The sequence below is a fragment of the Panicum virgatum genome, chromosome 7N (assembly GCF_016808335.1).
Source record: "Panicum virgatum strain AP13 chromosome 7N, P.virgatum_v5, whole genome shotgun sequence".
Classification (NCBI taxonomy): domain Eukaryota; kingdom Viridiplantae; phylum Streptophyta; class Magnoliopsida; order Poales; family Poaceae; genus Panicum; species Panicum virgatum.
The window spans coordinates 40893686-40911363 of NC_053151.1; the positions used below are offsets into that span (position 1 = coordinate 40893686).

Here is a 17678-nt window from a genome sequence, read left to right on the forward strand (position 1 = left end):
CATCGGTTCAAGATGTATTCGCATTTAGTATTGTTAATGTTGTATTATGCTTGTATGTATGTCTCGTACCTAACTTGCATTCACTGGACATGTACATAATATCGAGTTTGAATCGTAGTTAGTCCTAATGGAGCATCGAAGCATAAACATACCATCTATCGTATGTAATGGAAAATACGAGTGATCAGAGGCGAACGTTGAAGTGTACAAATAAGCGGTCCACAGCTATCTCATTACAAATAAACATCAGAGATACAAACATCGGATATATCTAACCACCCCTAGGGCGTCGGACCCTCTTAGCCCTCTACTGGGCACATACATGGCCCTCAGAGTAGGTGTGACGATCCGGAGACCTCACCTGTCGCTCAGGACGCAAAAGGGGCTGCAGAGTCTGCTGCTGAGAGATCCCAAATGGTGCTCCTCCTAGCTGTGAATACCCCAAGACATCGGGGTCACCATACGCGCCAGGTGAGTCTGGAGTCAAGCTGTCGAGTTCGTCTAAGGTGAAGCCCTCGTTATCTGGAACGAACGTACTCCTGATTTCGTACGTCTTCTGCGATATGATTGCCAAAATCATGCTCCTTCCACTCTTTTGGCAATGAGTACTGCTCGTCATCAGATGAGCCCTCATATTCTTTCATCTCTATTGTGGTTTAGTCTTCTGCCTCCATCTCGTCCACAATGCTATGTATCCTCTCTCCCTCATCAGCAAGGCCCTGTGGTCCGATGTTTTGGTTCTCTATCTCTTCTGACTCATCTTCTCATCATAGTTGGTCTCTCTTCGAATACTCGGAGTTGCTTGATCTGCACAATGTTGGATTTCATTTTGTGTCTTCTCCCGAATTTGAACAAGAATGGCCAGAGGTCACCCACGCTCTAGAGCTGCTTGCATGTACTTCTGCCAGTCATCAGTGCTGTCTATCATCATCAATTCTCATAAATCACTTTCTACCTCCCAATTAACAAGAGACTGGACGATCATCACATGTGTCAACGGATCAACATGGAACCCACGCTGTAGCCACTTACATATGAAACCAAAACTCCTTTCCAGAGGTTTATCTACCTTATTCAATAATTCGTAAAACTAAGTATGGATTTCAACTACAATATATAAGTATTCATAACTACGTGATGACACTCAAATTCTATACTGCATATGCCAAATTCTATTCTAAATCGTAATTAATTTATAAACACGTCTCTAATAGTACTGCAATTGTAATAATAAACGCGTAGTACTAATTTTCTAAACTAATTTACTACTACGTAACTAAAGTATCATTAAACTCCTACTTAAATGGTTCTACTATAGCACTAATTAAATTAAATTACTCTACAATACCAATGGAAAAATATATAAGTTAAATGTACTAATCTGCAGATCACAAGTGCGAAATCCGGCAGAGCTTCGCCGCTTCCCTTCTCCTCACCCCTCTTTTTTTTTGGATTTTTGGTGGAATTTTTGGGCTCAAATGAGGAGGGAATGAGGGTAGAATGGTTATATAGGAGGGGAAGGGCCGGTCGCCCGAGGGGGGGGGGGCGACAGGCCCCACCTGTCGCCGGAGGGGGGCGACAAGCCCCCTGTCGCGCCTGTGGGTGGGGCCCCCGGTCGCCCGAGGGGGGCGACATGCCCCCCTGTCGCCCGTGGGGGGGCGACAGGCCGCCTTGCACCCACGCGCCCCCGGCCAGGGACCTCGTTGCAAATTTGAAAAAAAAAATTACATTTAGGGCCTGTCGCCCCCATAGGGCGACCGGGGTATATTTTTGAAATTTTTCGAAACGGACATATATTTTTGAAATTTTGATTTTTTTAAATATAAAAAAGAAAAAATCGCCAGATCAGCCAGCCCAGTGTCCAGGGACGGAATTTTTTAAAAATTTTAATCCTTTTTAATCTAAAATTTTAAAAATAACCTAAGTGGATCTAAATTTCCAAGAACTAGCCATTTTGGTCATGCCAAAACTCGTGGCGCGACTCACTGAAGGGTCGCGCTACATGCTTTGGCGCGACCAACCTGCCACGCTGGCAACTCAGCTGACCTAGTAAGGCTGAGTCGCGCCACATGCTTTGGCGTGACTCCTCAGCGAGTTGGGCCATGCGGCGTGGCGTGACTCTTAAAGGAGTCGTGCCATCTGGCGTGGCGCGACTCTTCAGGGAGTCGCGCCGTGTGGCGTGGCGCGACTCATCTTAATAAACCATCACCTCTTCTTCCTCCCTCCCGGCCCTCCCACCCAACTTCTCCATGGCACCGCCCCTCCCCCTCTAAATCTACTCTATCCTCCACCTCCATGGCATGATCATTGGCATCATAAACTTTTCAACATAAAGAAGAATTATGTGCCTTGTTTGGTTTGGGGTGAAAAAATTTCGCGAAAACTTTTTGCACATTTGACCACCAATTTAGAGTATTAAATAAAGTCTAATTACAAAACCGCCTTCAGGACTCCTGGTAAATTCGCGAGACCAATCTAATAAGGCATTTGACCGCACGATTAGAGTATGGTTACTGTAGCATCACTGTAGCAAATCATGAATTAATTACCGTCATTAGATTCATCGCGAATAGTTACACCCTGTCAGACCCGGGACAGTGAAACTGCCCACGGGCACGGAATATTCTAGAGTAGGTAGTAGCACATGGGTATGTCCTACCTTTTTTGTATCTACATGAATAGGAGTAGAACTAGTCGACGTACTCGGAAACTAGCCAAACCCCTCGGACTAGAATCCTAACAGAACTCGACTAGGACTTTCCATGTAACCCTGTTCCCCCGGATTATATAAGGGCGATCAGGGACTCCCTCAAAAGGGGACGAGACACATCGAACAACACCTAAGGAAATACAAATCACCACACACGACATAGGGTATTACGCTCCGGCGGCCTGAACCTGTCTAAATTCTTGTGTTCCTTGCATCATCGCGTTCTGATCTCAGCAAGTCCCTACTCATAATCACTCTCCTCGGGATACCCCTCGGAGAACCTGACGGTAAAACACCGACAGCTGGGCACCAAGGCAGTGTTCGTTGCTGCCAAATGATCAAAGATATTGGAGAATTAGAGACTCAAACTTAGAGCCGCAACAATCACAGGATCTAAAAACTACTGACATATAACAAGCAAGCTCATGATAAATTGATGCGATGCGCAGTGGAGGTCCTGGTCAGGCTTACGTTGAAATCGCATGTGTAGCGGCGCGTAGACCGTAGGTCGTGACCTCTTTTTCTTTCCCTTTCTGCAAACTTCATGTTCATTATCAAATCATAAATTTCTCTGGTAACCAATAGAATCGCCAAAACAAAATTTTATGACCAAAACACACTTGACATGTTAAAGATAATCATGATGCCCAAATTCATTTGGCTAATCACATTGAAGAAAAACTGCTAGTGGCTCTCAGCCTACATGCTGGAAGGGGAAACTAAGAAAAATGATAACTGGCTCTAGTTTTCTATCTATAGCGGACATTTTTGCAAGCATATTAAACCATCACTTTACATAATTTATGGTGAAAAATCTAATTCAACCTGCTCATGAACACCACTTTTTAGAAGAGAAACTTTCTAAGAAAAAAATCATTCAATTGTGTCGAAGTACCACATGAATTTCTGCATTTCTTAAGAACAATTACCTTCATTGTACAGATGGCAAAATATCTTGAAAAATATTGAATGCGTAATATGCTTTTCGCTTATTGGAGATGTCGTAATGTTACATTACCGACTGAGTTAGCAGGCCATCGTGGTCATTTGAACCTTCGCCTCCATTGGTAACTGAGATATGGAGAAAATGTTTGTTGTTAGACGGATTTAAAGATAATTAAAATTTTAAGTCCACATATTTTGTCCACTCGTACTGGCTTCTGTAGAGCAGTTTGCTAACATCTTTACCACTAAATCTATACATGTAATTTGTGCAGATCAAATCATGAACAAAAATTGAATGTACAAAGCAGTTCTCGATGTCAAAGAAATCTACCCTGTGTATGAGACATGAACTAAAATGCACACTAAGCAATACACAGAAATGAAGACGAAATTTGACAAATATTAGAAAATCTCACACTCAAATTGTATACTAGTTATACTTGATCCTCGATTCAAGTATGGATTTGTTGAGTTTCGATTAAACAAGGCTTTTGGAGACATAGCTAGTTTTCATATTGATTAAGTAGGTACAACTATAAGAAGTTTGTACAATGGATACTCATCTCATTTGAAATGGTAGTCTTTTAATTCTTCTACTCAAGAAGGTGAGATTGCAAGTCGACAAAAAGTTCATTCGTATGGCAATATATTCCTGTGTGATAATGATAACTTTGATATGTTACACTTATAGAAGATGCATGCACCAAAATATCCAATTCTAGCTGGTATGACCTGTGATATATTGCCTGTAACAGCATCTAATGTTGCAGCCGAGTCTGCATTCAGTGCGGGTGGGCGAATCGTCACTGACCATTAGTTGAGTCGCGCCACGCCGCACGGCGCGACTCCCTGAAGAGTCGCGCCACGCCAGACGGCACGACTCCTTCAAGAGTCGCGCCACGCCGCATGCCACGACTCGCTGAAGAGTCACTTCAAAGCATGTGGCACGACTCAGCCTTGCCAGGTCCGCGGAGCTGCCAGCGTGGCAGGTTGGTCGCGCCAAAACATGTGGGGCGACCCTTCAGTGAGTTGCGCCACGAGTTTTGGTGTGACCAAAAAGGCTAGTTTTTGAAAATTTAGATCCAGACAGATTATTATTAAAATTTTAGTTTAAAAAAATTAAAATTAAAAAAATCCCCCCTGGGACGACACGCTGCCGCCGCTCACGACTTGAGGAGCGCCAGCGCCGTCAGGGGGTGCGGCCAACCCCTCGCCGTCAGTAATCGCGTGAGATGCCGCTCCGACCGCGGCACCCGTCGCCGCGTCAGAAGGCGGCCGCGCGTCTGCTGCAGTGGCCGCAGCATCCGTCCCCACGGAGCCCGTCGGCGCGCCGGTCACCGCGACGGCGGGCGCAACCGCCAGGGCCGTCATCTTGTCAAGCGCATGCTCAACGTCGGCGACGGATGGGGCAGTTGTTGTCTGAATCCTGTTGCAGACACGAGCAGTAGGAATTAGTTGCTCACTTACTTGCACATTGGACCAGGCTGCATTCCCATTGGCAAGCAGTTGTTGTGCCGGCAGATCGTGGAGGCCAAGCCTGCTGGCGAAGAAGCAGGCTTTGTTGATGTTGTCCATGCCGTTGCGTACCCAGGAAGAGGGGTTGTCGCCAGGTCCCTCCCTGGCCAAGGTCAGCAGTAGCTGGGCTTGCTGCTTGAAAGCCGCCTGCAACTGAGCCGTCGACCTGCTCCTCAAATCTTCAGTGCTCGGCAGCGCCGTGGCAAGAGAGCGCATACAGAAATGCTGTATCGGGCGCCCCTCGTCAGCCCGGCACCGACCTCCCTTGAATTCACTGTCTCGGCGTCGCGGCGACCTGGTACGCTCACGGTGCTCCCCGCGGCCAGAGGGGCGCACCTGGTTCCTGCGGCCGCACTCCATTCCCCGTCCTGGATGTTCGTAGTCGTCGTCGGGGCTAGAGAACCTTGGCCAAGTGAAGCCCTCGTCTCTGCACGTGCATGCCTCCCTGCGGCGCGCGTCGTCAGTTCGGACGTGGTCCGGCCCCGCTCGGTCGTGTTCCTATCGCGCCCATCGTGTTCCGCCGTGTCGCGACCGCGCCCGCCGCATTCCGGAGCAGCAGCCCCCCGCCCGTCACAGTCAACGGCAGTGCGGTCCTGGACATTGCTAGGCTCGGCCCGTTCCCGGGCGCCCTGAGCCAGCTGGTCAGCCCAGGACGCAGGGCGCCCCGCATCGGGGGCGGCCTGATCATGTGGAGGCTTGGGAAGGCGCGCGGCCGCCGGAGCACCATCCATGAAGCCATAGCGCCAGATGTAGGGGCGCTTGGTTGGCTTGAAGGCCGCCGGGTTGGAGGTTGCCCCGTGGAGGTCATGCGCCGCCGCCGTGTAGTCCTCAACAAGCCCACGTGCAGGAAGACTTCGTAGCGGACTCCCTGGAGCCAGCGGTCCGGCTGTTCGCGCAGGACGAGCACCGCCGAGGACCTGTCGCAAGGCCGGTGGGTGAAGACGAGCCACACCCGCTTGGGGATGGCACCCGGGTCCGCAGTCCAGGCCCACAAGTCGACATGCCTCGTGTCCTGCGGCTGCACGAGGTCGGTGTTGATGCACTGCAGGGCGCAACGTCGGCCGATGACGCGCTCCACAATGTCCGGCGTCCAAGCATGGCCGGGAATGCCGTCGAGGTACAGCCTGACGCGGTAGAAGAGCCGAAGTCCCATCGCGTGCGTGAGGCTTCGCCAACGCCGCAGGCAAATGTCGATGCCGCGGCGCTGGAACCTTCCTTGGCTTCTTGCCTTGTCGCAGTCCTCCTTTCGCTCGAACCGGATCAGGAATGGCTCCGGCTGGTGGACCGTGACGTTGAGGTCGCCACGGTGCAGGTTCAGCTCGCCAAGCAGGAGTTCTTCGATGTCGCTTGCCCCAGCACCGCGCGGCAGATGCATCGCCCACGACACCAAGGTGCAGGATTCCCAATCACGGGCATCACGCTCCAAATCGAAAGAATTTGGGACAAAGATTGTCTCCTCGTCAGGGCGAGTGTCAGGGTCTCCGAGCGCCATGGGGACTACTCCGGGGCGCAGGGGAGGAGGTGGTGGAGGGGTGCGCAGCGGTGAAGGTGGTGGCGGCGGTGGTGGCCGGGCGTTGGGTGGGCGATTGTTTTGCTGGCGACACTCGCGCGCTCGGTGCCCCAGCCGGAAGCAGCGGAAGCACCGGAAAGGATCCCTGCAGGCAGCGGCACGGTGGTCTTTTGCCAGGCACTTGAAACACCGGCCAGCCGTACTGCCGTAGCCCGAGTGAAGGCAGCGAATGCACTGGTTGTTGGGCGCCTTGAAGGTTTGCTTGCATCTCCGCGGCGGCTTGAATGGGCGTCGTGTCGTCCGTCACGTCGTCGCGAGCTGGCGGCCCCTCCGCGAGCAGACCTCCGGCGGCCGGTAGCTGTCTCCCACCCGTTGCAGAGGTCAGCGGCATCACTGCGTGGAGACGTGCGGCCGGAGGCCGTCCTTGCGCCGCGACTGGATTGAAAGCGGTCCCGCTGCAGGGGGCGACGCGGCGGAGTAAATGTCTGCTGCCTGTGCAGCCTCGGAGAGGGGGGGGGGGGGGGTGCGCGCCGAAGGGCTGGGCGGGCGAGAGAGGAGTTTTGGACGCGCGGCGCCGGTGAGCCGGATATGTGTACGGACAGGATGGCGTCAAGATTCGTGGGGTGCAGGTACGGGTTGTGTATTCGAAGTGTATTTCGGAACAGTGCTGAACAGCAGGACCATTTAAAAATGAAGAGCGCACTGGCGGCACATGTATCAAGGAGACCGTGGGAGGAGTGTTCCAGAAAAAGAATCTGTAACAGTAGATCTCCGTCGGGGTGCTTCGCCTTCTTTCTGACACATGCGCACCATTCATATATTTGTGTGCTTAGTTATTTTTTTCACCAGAAATGTACAATAGTCTTGCTGGTGGGCATGAAGCACTAATCTTCCTACATCACAAGATTTAAGGCAAAATGTTCATCATCACCAACTCAACATGCCACTGCATAAATTATAAAAAATATTGCCTATGAACAATTGGTTACTCACAAAATTGTGCAAATCACAAATTTCTAAACACAAATATTATAGAAAAATGTAAAAAAAGAATACGAGAAAAAGGTGCAGATATCTTTTTACAACAGGTGCAACTATTTAAATGTAGGTTTGAGGGTGCAAATACTTTTGTACAAATGAAACTAAAAAAGTTCATCGAGGGACAAAAGCACATGATTCGGCCACATGCACATATTCACAAGATTAACTAAACCCATCTGGAGTTGCACAAAAAATTTTGGATGCACATTTCCTGACACATCTTTTGTGCACGGATAGACCGATAGAGTTTCCACTTCCATTTGCAAGGTGATGCAAATAGTTCCACAACAAAAAAAAAGAAAATATTAATATAAAGGTGCACATATTTTGGTGCATGAATAAAATCAGAAATGTTAAATGTAAAGATGCACATAACTTAGTGCATGAAAAAACCGAATTCAAAGTCATGCGCACGATTTTTTCCATTAGGGGGGAAATCATATCAACTAGATTTAAATTCAAAGATGTTAAATCTAGAGCTGCACGTATTTTTGTTCATCAGTAAATTTAAATTCGAAGTCATGCACTAGATTGCACAGAGTCCAGAATGCACATATTTTATCCACAGAAAGAATCAAACTCAAATTGGTGCACACAGTTTTCAATGGAATAAAAAGTTCTTAACGTTCTTTGATTTACAAGATGAACATATTTCAATTTGAAATGGGAAATTCATGCAATACAAGCAACCGGCTCAAATGGACCAATAAATATCAGAAGACACAAATGGATCACTAAACTGCAATTCTCGTATGGCAAAAGACTAGGAAAGAAATCAATCAAGAACAGAAAAAAGATACGTGGCTTGCAAGTGAGGTGGTGGTGTTTAGGCGTAGGACAGAACATGAACGAATCAGTAATTGCAAATGTGTACTAGCACCTGCGGCGGCATGCCTGCATGCCCACCACTTCTCTCCTCGCCTCCACGCCCCGCACCACGGTGACCACCATGGCCTGCACGCCTGCTGGCTGCTGCTGCTCCCGCCTAGCCTCTACCGGAGCCTGCGCTGACACAACCTCAGTTGGGGCCTCCAGCTTGGCGTGCTCGGTGCTCCTCGCCCTCCTCATCAAAAGTCGCCGAGCCTAGCGGAGGGAGGGATTGGAGGCGGAGTCGAGGAGGGGCCCGCGATTCTCCCGACGACTCGGGCGGCGGCGGCGGCGCTCGCTTCTTGGGTGGCGCGGGTGGGCCACGGCGGCGATGGCGGGCCAGCTCGGGACCAGGGGCGGTGATGGTGTGGTCGGCGTCGGAGGCCGTGCCATCGGAGTCGGATTCGGCCACCGTGGAATCCTCGAGGCATGGGGGGACGAGGAGCTTGAGCCAACTCATGGCGAGGAGCCAACGACCTTGAGGTATGGGGCGACGAGGAGCTTCACGATGGGCCGCGATGTCCTCCATGGCTGTTGCCTCCTGGTGCTTGTCCGCGTACGGGCGCACTCTCAGGCGCCGCAGCGCCGGCACCGGCGGCCCCCACCGGGCTGCGCCAAGCGGGCGCCAGCACGGTGGCCGCACGCCGCGGCGCCGGCGGTGTCTCCCTGGAACAGGACCTCCTCCATTGCCAGGGAAGATTGGTCCAAGCGGAGAAGACGAGACGGCTGAAGCACGCGGAGGAGAACACGTGCTTTTCTGAAGATTCCAGAACACCTCTTTCTATATTTACGACTGTGGGTCTGTAAGCGCAGGGTATTATAAATTGTATTTGGACCGTATGACTCTAAAAATGAAAAAACAGCTGGTCGGTTCACGTATCTCGAAGCCTCCGGCCCTCCGCGTTAGCTCATCCACGCCGTTGATATATCCGGCTCACCGGAGCCGGGCGGCCGTTTCGATGAGGATCTGGGCGGAGTGGAGGTTGCGAATCCCGCAGCAGATCCGCCCCGCTTGACCACGTCGGCGTAGGACGGAGACAGATCCGCCGTGGCAGGCTCCGGATCCGGCGTGGCCAGGACCCAATCCACAGCATCAGAGGCAGGACGGCCATGGCGCGGTGGTGGTGGGGGGAGTCACAGAAGGACTTCTCCCAATCGGACAGGGGCTGCGCAGGCTGCTGGGGGAGGGCTTGGGTGGGGGGTTGATGCGGGGGTGGGTCTTGGCAGGTGGAGGCGGCATTGGCCCCGCCGGCGGGGAGCGGCGGCGGAACCGCGGGGTTCGGCGGGAGGAGGGACGGCTTCTTAACGGGTAGTTTTCTGTAAAATTTTGTTTCTTCTTCTTAAATAATTTGACAGTGCTCGTGGCAGTTTGTTCAAAAATTTGTCATTTTATTATAAGTTTATAAAGAATGCAAGGGAACACTCTATTTGCATGGAAAATAAACAAAGACCTTGTTTAGTTGCATCGTGTAAAGTTTTTGAAAGAGAATCTTCCTACATTTGAAGTACTAAATATAGACTAATCATAAAATTAATTACAGAACTCGTCTGTAAATCGCGAGACGAATCTAATGAGCCTAATTAACCCATCATTAGAGATTGTTTACTGTAGCATTACTGTAACAATTTAGCGTCTAATTGCGATCTAATTAGGTTCATTAGATTCGTCTCGCGATTTACAGGCAAACTGTGCAATTTATTTTTTATTTCGTCTAGATTTAAGTCTCTATGCAGGTGTTGGAAAAAAATTGGAATTTTGAATTATGCAACTAAACAAAGGGAAAGAGTACATTTGGCTTGACAGAGCAATATATAGTATCAGGAGAAGGAAATGGAGATGGGGCTCCTGACGGTGTACGTGTCTGACACCCACCGGAGCGAGCCTTCCACCACCGGAGCACCATTCCGCCTCGGCAGCACGATCACTTTGAAGCTCTGCTCCTGGTTCACCTGCGTGAACACCAGTTCCCGCGGATACACGTCGACGGTCACGGCGTCGTCGAATACGTCGACCGCCGCGTGGTACGCCGCCGGCACCTTCCCGACGTTCTTCACCGTGCGCTCGACGACCATAGGCGTGCTCCAGTTCCACGTCCGCTGGAACGCGACCGAGATCGACGGGTAGTTCAGCCTGCTCTCCGGGATCACCGTGATGGCCGAGCAGTCGATCGGCCTCCGCGCGATCACCGAGACGTTCCGGCTGCTGTACAGGCCGCAGAGGTAGCCGATGTAGTCGCTGGCCGCGATGTCGTAGACCAGGCCGGGGTCCATGGCCTTCTCGGGGTTGACATGGCCGGCGCCGGTGGCGAACAGGCCGGCCGGCACGCGCTGCTCGTTGAGGATTGGGTTGCCGGCGCGGTCGGTGGCGTCGGCGGTGGTCATGATCGCCGACTTGATCGCCGCCGGCGACCAGTGAGGGTGCCTGCTCTTGATGAGCGCCGCGACGCCGCTGAGGTGAGGCGCCGACATGGACGTGCCGGAGCGAAAGTTGAAGGTCGGTCCGGGTGGTGGAGATGCTGACGGCGGACCCACCTGGGACGCCCACGCGGCGAGCACGTTCACGCCGGGTCCCGTGACGTCGGGCTTCAGGATGCCGGGGCTCTGGAGGCTAGGCCCACGGGAGGAGAGGGCGGCGATCGACGGAGCCGGCGACGTGCCGAGGATCGTACCGTAGAAGAGGATCTGCGCCGTGGCGTTCGCCGTGGAGCTGACGTAGGACTTGATGGCCGAGGCGGCGGCATAGTCGACGTGCGACGCCGGGAGGACGTGCGCTGCGGCGTTCGTGGTGTAGCCGTGGGGAAATGTGTTCAGCAATACCATGCCGGCGCCGCCGGCGCGCTTTACCACCTTGCCTTTCCCGATCCTCGAGATGCGGAGCTCCGGCTCGTCGCTCCCGACCTCGCAGAGCACTATCTTGCCCCTGACGTCCAGGCCGTCCAGCGAGCCCTTGCCGCAGAGCTCGGCGTACGGCTTCCCGCTTGCGCCAGCGTAGACCAGCGGGTAGAAGGTGGAGGCCGAGACATTGGCAGGCTGGTACGCCGACTCGCCGTGGAAGAAGAGGCCGTTCCCCAACCGGACCGTCGAGCGGATGGACCGGTCCATCGTGCTTGCGGCGACGGTGAGCATCCAGGGCGCCTCGTTGTGGACGGAGGTGACGTTCGGGCCAGAGTTGCCAGCCGACGCGGTGACAAAGACCCCCTTCTCGATCGCGCCGAACGTCGCGATGGCCTTGTTGTCTCGGTAGAACGGCGTCGACGCTCGACCGAGAGACATGGAGATGATGTCGCAGCCGTCGGCCACAGCGGTGTCAACGCCGGCGAGTACGTCAGAGCCGCGGCACTTGCCCTGGCACACCTTGTACATGGCCACATGCGCGCGGGGCGCGATTCCGGTGGCGACACCCCAGCCCTGGCCAAGAACCTGAGCGCCTGGCACGACGGCTCCCGCGGCCGTGCTGGCGGTGTGCGTGCCGTGCCCGGAGCCATCGACCGGCGGCGCCGCCCGCCAGTCGTTGGAGGAGGAGTTGCTCCTGTCCTTGTTGGGACGGGAGATGAAAGAGCGGGCGCCGATGAGCTTGTTGTTGCACACCGGGCGGCCGTTGAAGTCGCAGCGGCCCTTCCACTTGGTCGGCGGTGGCGGCATGCCGTCGCCGCTGAAGGAGGGGTGGGTCGGGAGGATGCCGCTGTCGAGCACGCCGATGATGACCCCAGCGCCGCGTTCTGAGACAGCAGGGTAGGATGACCTGTTGGCGTCCGGGGAGTAGTCCAGCCCGAGGAACCGAGGCGTGTGCGTCGTGTGCAGCTCGTACGTCTGGTCCGGCACCGCGGCCACGAACCCGGGCATCGCGGACAGCGCGTCGAGCTCCCGCCGCGTCAGCCGGGCCGCGAAGCCGCTGGCGACGTGGTGGTACGCGTGGACGAGCCGGCCGTCCTCGGGCAGGAACGACCTGTACCACGCGTTCCGGTCGTCGGCGGTGGCGAGGACGACGTGGCTCTCCTGCGGGTGCACGTGGACGATGAACGTGGCGAGCTCGTCGCCGGTGGCCACGGCAGCGGCCGCGAGGAGGAGGAACGGAACGAGGACGAGCGAGGGGAGCTTCAAGCTTTTGTCCTCCATGGCTCCTTTTCCTGACTTCGCCGTGAGGTTTCCCTGCGTTTCCATGCAATGCATCATCGACTTTTATACATATAGCGAGCGTGCGTCCTTGTCGCCAAATCCAATCGCAAAAATCTACCATCCTAGTGTCTGGTTGCAAAGGGCCATGCCAAACAGAACGCCATAGCTGCTGGGCAGCTGGGAGCAGTTGCAATACGCCAGAAGACCGGCTTTAGCCGGAGAGAGAGGCGGACAAATGGCGGTTGCTTGCGAATTGCTGGACTAGGTTCCAGTTCATTCGGTTATATTTATTTTTCATTATTTATTCTACACAATCATATGTTCACGATGTTTAATTTTTGTTCATTGTACATTATTGTTTGTTCATTATGTCTGATTGTTTTAAATGCTTATTTATTCATATTGTTAAAATATTTATTTACAGTAGATGAAACTAATTATTAGGTATTAAAAATACTTTTTAAAAAATACATACCATGCAAATATAGGCAAATATGATCTTTTTTTGAAGATTTTGTTATAAAAGATAATGTTGCAATTTAAAATTAATTTGAACACACCATTTAAGATCTATAGTTTTTAAAATTCTAAATTTTCTTACATGTGGGATGATATCATCACTTTTGTCTCAGCATGCATGCACTGGCTCTTTACTTTACAGTTGTAGGCGTGGTTTACACAGTTAATTAATTAAACATCCTATGAACCTTAGCTAGTTGGACGGCCCCCGGCCCATCTATTATATTATTAAAAGAGTGTTAAAAGAAGCCACCACATTCGATAAGAGGGTCTAGAAATTCGCACGTTAATTTAAAAAAAATAAGAATTTGCACCGTTAGATTTTATGAAGATCTAATGGTTCAAACTAACTCAAGAGTTCATATAAAATACGATTAATAAATAGCTAATTTCGGATTAAAAAATTTTTGGAAAATTAAGACATGACAAAGAGTCCATGCCGAATACGATTAGTAAATAACTTAATTTGGAATTAAAGAAGTAAGGAAATTAGGACTTAATCAAAGAGTTAATGTTGAATACAATTACTAAATAGGCGAATTCGGAATTATAAAATTAAAAAAAAATTAACATTAGCACTCTACAAAAAAATTAATATTAGCCGAATAGCTAAATTAAAACATTTGTACTACTGAAAGAGATAATTGCTTTCAAAAAATTTCGGAACGCCCTGCACTACGGCACGACCATAGTCTTTGCCCGAGATTCCGAACCATAACTTTTCGAATATCAAGAACGTCCTGTAGTACATGTAGCTGCATGAAGCATACTGGATTCTACTCAAAATCATTACCGAAGTCAATCAATCCATTTCTTCTGGAGCAACCAAACGTCAAGATAGGGATAAAAAAAATAATGACGATGCACAGAGTTTCATATATTGCAATCTATTACAAGACCATCGGCATCATATGATTGTTAGTGTGGGCTAATGAATACGCAGGCCAGTCAATGTGACAGAAATATCCCCTAAAGAACCAAAGGTTTCTCCAAACAAGTATTATCATCATAAATGTTGCATATTCCTGAACAACTTCAGTTATAGAAACTAATCTGATGGTGGTCAACAAAGATTCATGTTTTGTGGGCATACAAATAATTCCATATAAGTAATAATCATTGGGATAAAGAGTAAAGCACTGGAACCTACAAATAAATGTGACTATTATTAACTCAATCTAAATAGATGCATTGGGGAAAAAATCAGGGAATTGATCGTGTGAGGAATCAAATAGCATAAATAATTTTTAACATTACTATCCCTGTCTAATCTTCTATGAAAAAAATAGGCACGGAACACAAATGTGATGTATACCTCTAAAGAAGTATAGAGAAAGAGAAGAGAATAGGATAAAGAAGCAGCAAGGATGAATGGGTAAGGAAAGTAGAAAAAGGATAATAGAAAAAGAAGGAAGAAAAAATGAGAAAATGAGGGCAAAAGAAAATAACAAAACTAAATTTATTGGTTTAGTTTATAAATAATATCATTAGTCACTACTATGTTATTTTATATGAAGTTATGTTCTTACAAAATCATAGATAGATTATGAAAAAAATATTAAATTATAGCCATGGCATGTTGGACATTTGACATCTTCCATATATTTATGAAAAAAAAATGAGAAGCAGTTCTACCGAACGATTTTCAAAATAGCTCTATATCCATCAAAGAAGCCACAATCGGAGTTATTTTAGCCACAACTATAGGCCTGGAGCCCTGCTAATCTATCCCAAAGTTGATTGGCTATAGTACAAAACAAATGAGTCAAACAAATGTAAGTTGTTGTTGCTCCTCTTCGCTAAGAAAAAACAAAAGCCCTGAGGCACAGTACTAAATAAGAAACTTCTCCATTAGATGCATCGGACGCGATACACACTACTCGATTTCAAATACACCGAGGAACAAATGGAAGACATAGAAATCAATAGAAATAGCTAGAGAAAATGAAAGATGAAGAAAAAAGTTAGAAACAACAGCAAAGATATATATGGAACTATCTATCACAGAGATGACAAAACTCTAAAGTAAGCCAATTTATGCAGGCATATGGGCTAAAAACTAATAAAGTGTGCAGTAACCAAAGTATTAAAAATAATAATAGGTTCGGTTAAATAAAAAAATTTAAAACATATATGCATTAATATATCACATATATATTAGTTTTGCATAATATTTATTTAACAAAGTCAGCAGGAGACCCCAACTTATTTTTTAACATAACTATTTTTTGTCTAATCTATGATCATTTTTATTTCACTCCCATGATAAGTCAGATCTAGATCTGCTAGATGCTACTTAAGTGCTCTAACAACTACACTAGCTATATTTTTATTAAATAATAATTAAAATATTACAAGATACAAATCAAACTCCAACATCTAAGTTACATATCGTTGGCAAACATAACTAACACATACATATAAATATATTTCATAACTACTTACAAAAACTTTATATAAATACAAATATGTACAGTAGGCATCTGTATTCAAGGTGACCCAAAACAAAATTGAATCCTTAAATTTATATTTTTTAGGTTAAAATACTAAAATATGCAACTATAATATAGAACAAAGCAACATAAAAATTGACGATTGATATAAACTCCTGTGCATATAAAGCTTGATATAAACTCCTATGCATATAAAACTGCTGGTAGTATTCAACAAGAGCAAACAAAAAGTAAATAAATTACGAAATACATCTCTTTTGTTAATGTAAATTTTTTAAAGAATTAAAAAAAACTAGCTACCCGCGCTGTTAGCGCAGGCCACCTTGCTAGTAAAAATTTTTACATGGATGGGCTGTAAATCGCGAGACGAATCTAATGAGTCTACTTAATCTATGATTTGCAACAATGGTGCTACAGTAACCATCTACTAATTATTGATTAATCATGGATTAATTTGCATCATTAGATTCGTCTCGCGATTTACAATCCATCTGTGCAAAAAGTTTTATAAATAGACTTCATTTAGTACTTCAAATTAGTAAAATTCCAATGCAAAAATTTTTTGCGCCGGAACTAAACACGGCCCTAGTATCATGATGTATCTTATCTGAACCGTTGGTACATGTTTTGAGATCTGAGCCGCAACAGTAGTGGTACATTTTATATTCCATCAATGTATCTATACAGTGGGAACCACAGTACATGTACAGAACCGTGTACATAATAAAAATATGTTCCCTTCTTGAACACACACCCCTCTCATCTCCCATCCGCCCTCCTCTTTCTGCTCCGGCCAAATCCGGCGATGGCCAGCCTAGATCCGGCGGTGGCGGTCTCAAATCCGGCTGTGGCGGGCCCAGATCCGGTGATGGCAGGCCCAGATCTGGCGATTTGCCGGCGGTGCGGAGGCCGGGACACGATGCTGCGGCCCCCGGCGGCGCGGGGGCCGGTGCACGGTGGCACGGCCCCCGGCGGCGCGGGGGCCGGTGCACGGTGGCACGGCCCCCGGCGGCGCGGCGGCCCCAGGGGCGCGCGGTCCGACGACGCCGACGTAAAGGGCGAGCGCGAGCCAGGCGTGCCCGTCGGCAGCGTCGCGGACTTCGGCCCGCGCTGCTCCTCGGCCGGGTGCCGCCATCGCTGCCCCGCGCCGTTCATGCCGAGCACCACGGCCGCGGAAGCCGGAGGCCCTGGCGCCGCCTCCTTCCGCCGTCGCCTCCACCCCTATGAGCCGGTCATCCGCAGCGGCGACGTTGCCGGTGCTTAGGAGAGCAGGACGTGGAGGGAGGCGTTCTTGGTGGTGGCGCAGACGGGGCACGCCGCGGCGGCGGGCTCGCACGCGCGGCATAGGCACAGGTGCCGGCTTGGGAGCAGCAGCACACGCGTCACCGCCGCCGCACGACCTGCAGGGCCGCGCCGGGCCCCGGGACGCCGCGTTGTCCGCGAGCGGGGAGGTCTCGAAGCAACAGGAATGTGCGTCCTCCGCGTCGCCATCGTCTGCGGTGGCGCCGGCCCCGGCGAAGGGGGTGCAGGCGGGCTGCTGGAGGAGCTGGTCCAGCGTGGCACGGAGCTCTGCGGCGACGGCCTCGTGGCTCCGGGCGACGCGGAGCCACGCTCGGCCCTCGGCGGCCAGCTGTTGTAGCCGCGTAGGTGGACGCGAGGCCCGGGGGCTTCTTGAAGCAGAAGAGCTGGAGCAGCTCGGGGGGGGGGGGGGGGTGGGGGGAGGCCGCGTCGGAGACGGCGCCTCCACCGCCCAGCGCACCCCGCCACGAGTGCCGCGGCCACTACCACCAGCACCCACACCGCGGCCGGCATCGGGGTCGACCGCTCAGGCGCCACGCCGCCAGGCACAACACAGTGATGTAGCGTCGCCATATGGTGCTAATGCTCCCCGGCGAGCGCAGCTGGTGCCACGCGAGTCCCGACGCGGCCATGATGTTGATGGTGAGCGCAGCACAGGGAGCAGGTTGTAGGTCTCCGCTCCGCCCCCTGCCCCCCTTCTGTT

General features: G+C 50.4%; 2 protein-coding genes across 3 annotated transcripts; both read right to left on the minus strand.

The window, feature by feature from the left end:
- Positions 1 to 2263: 2263 nt before the first annotated feature.
- Positions 2264 to 7198, minus strand: LOC120683909. Of its 2 annotated transcripts, none has more exons than XM_039966010.1 (3): positions 5123 to 7198; positions 3182 to 3781; positions 2264 to 3037 (listed from the first exon to the last, which is right to left on the minus strand). In XM_039966010.1, exon 1 carries the CDS (start codon positions 6660 to 6662, stop codon positions 5631 to 5633), a length of 1032 nt encoding a protein of 343 aa, XP_039821944.1. In that variant the 5' UTR covers positions 6663 to 7198; the 3' UTR covers positions 2264 to 3037; positions 3182 to 3781; positions 5123 to 5630. The 2 variants fall into 2 exon arrangements, with proteins under 2 accessions (XP_039821944.1, XP_039821943.1); XM_039966009.1 differs by having other exon boundaries at positions 4467 to 7198.
- Positions 7199 to 10406: 3208 nt separating this feature from the next.
- LOC120681262 (subtilisin-like protease) lies at positions 10407 to 12704 on the minus strand. Its single transcript, XM_039962774.1, has one exon. It carries the CDS (start codon positions 12702 to 12704, stop codon positions 10407 to 10409), a length of 2298 nt encoding a protein of 765 aa, XP_039818708.1.
- Positions 12705 to 17678: the final 4974 nt, after the last annotated feature.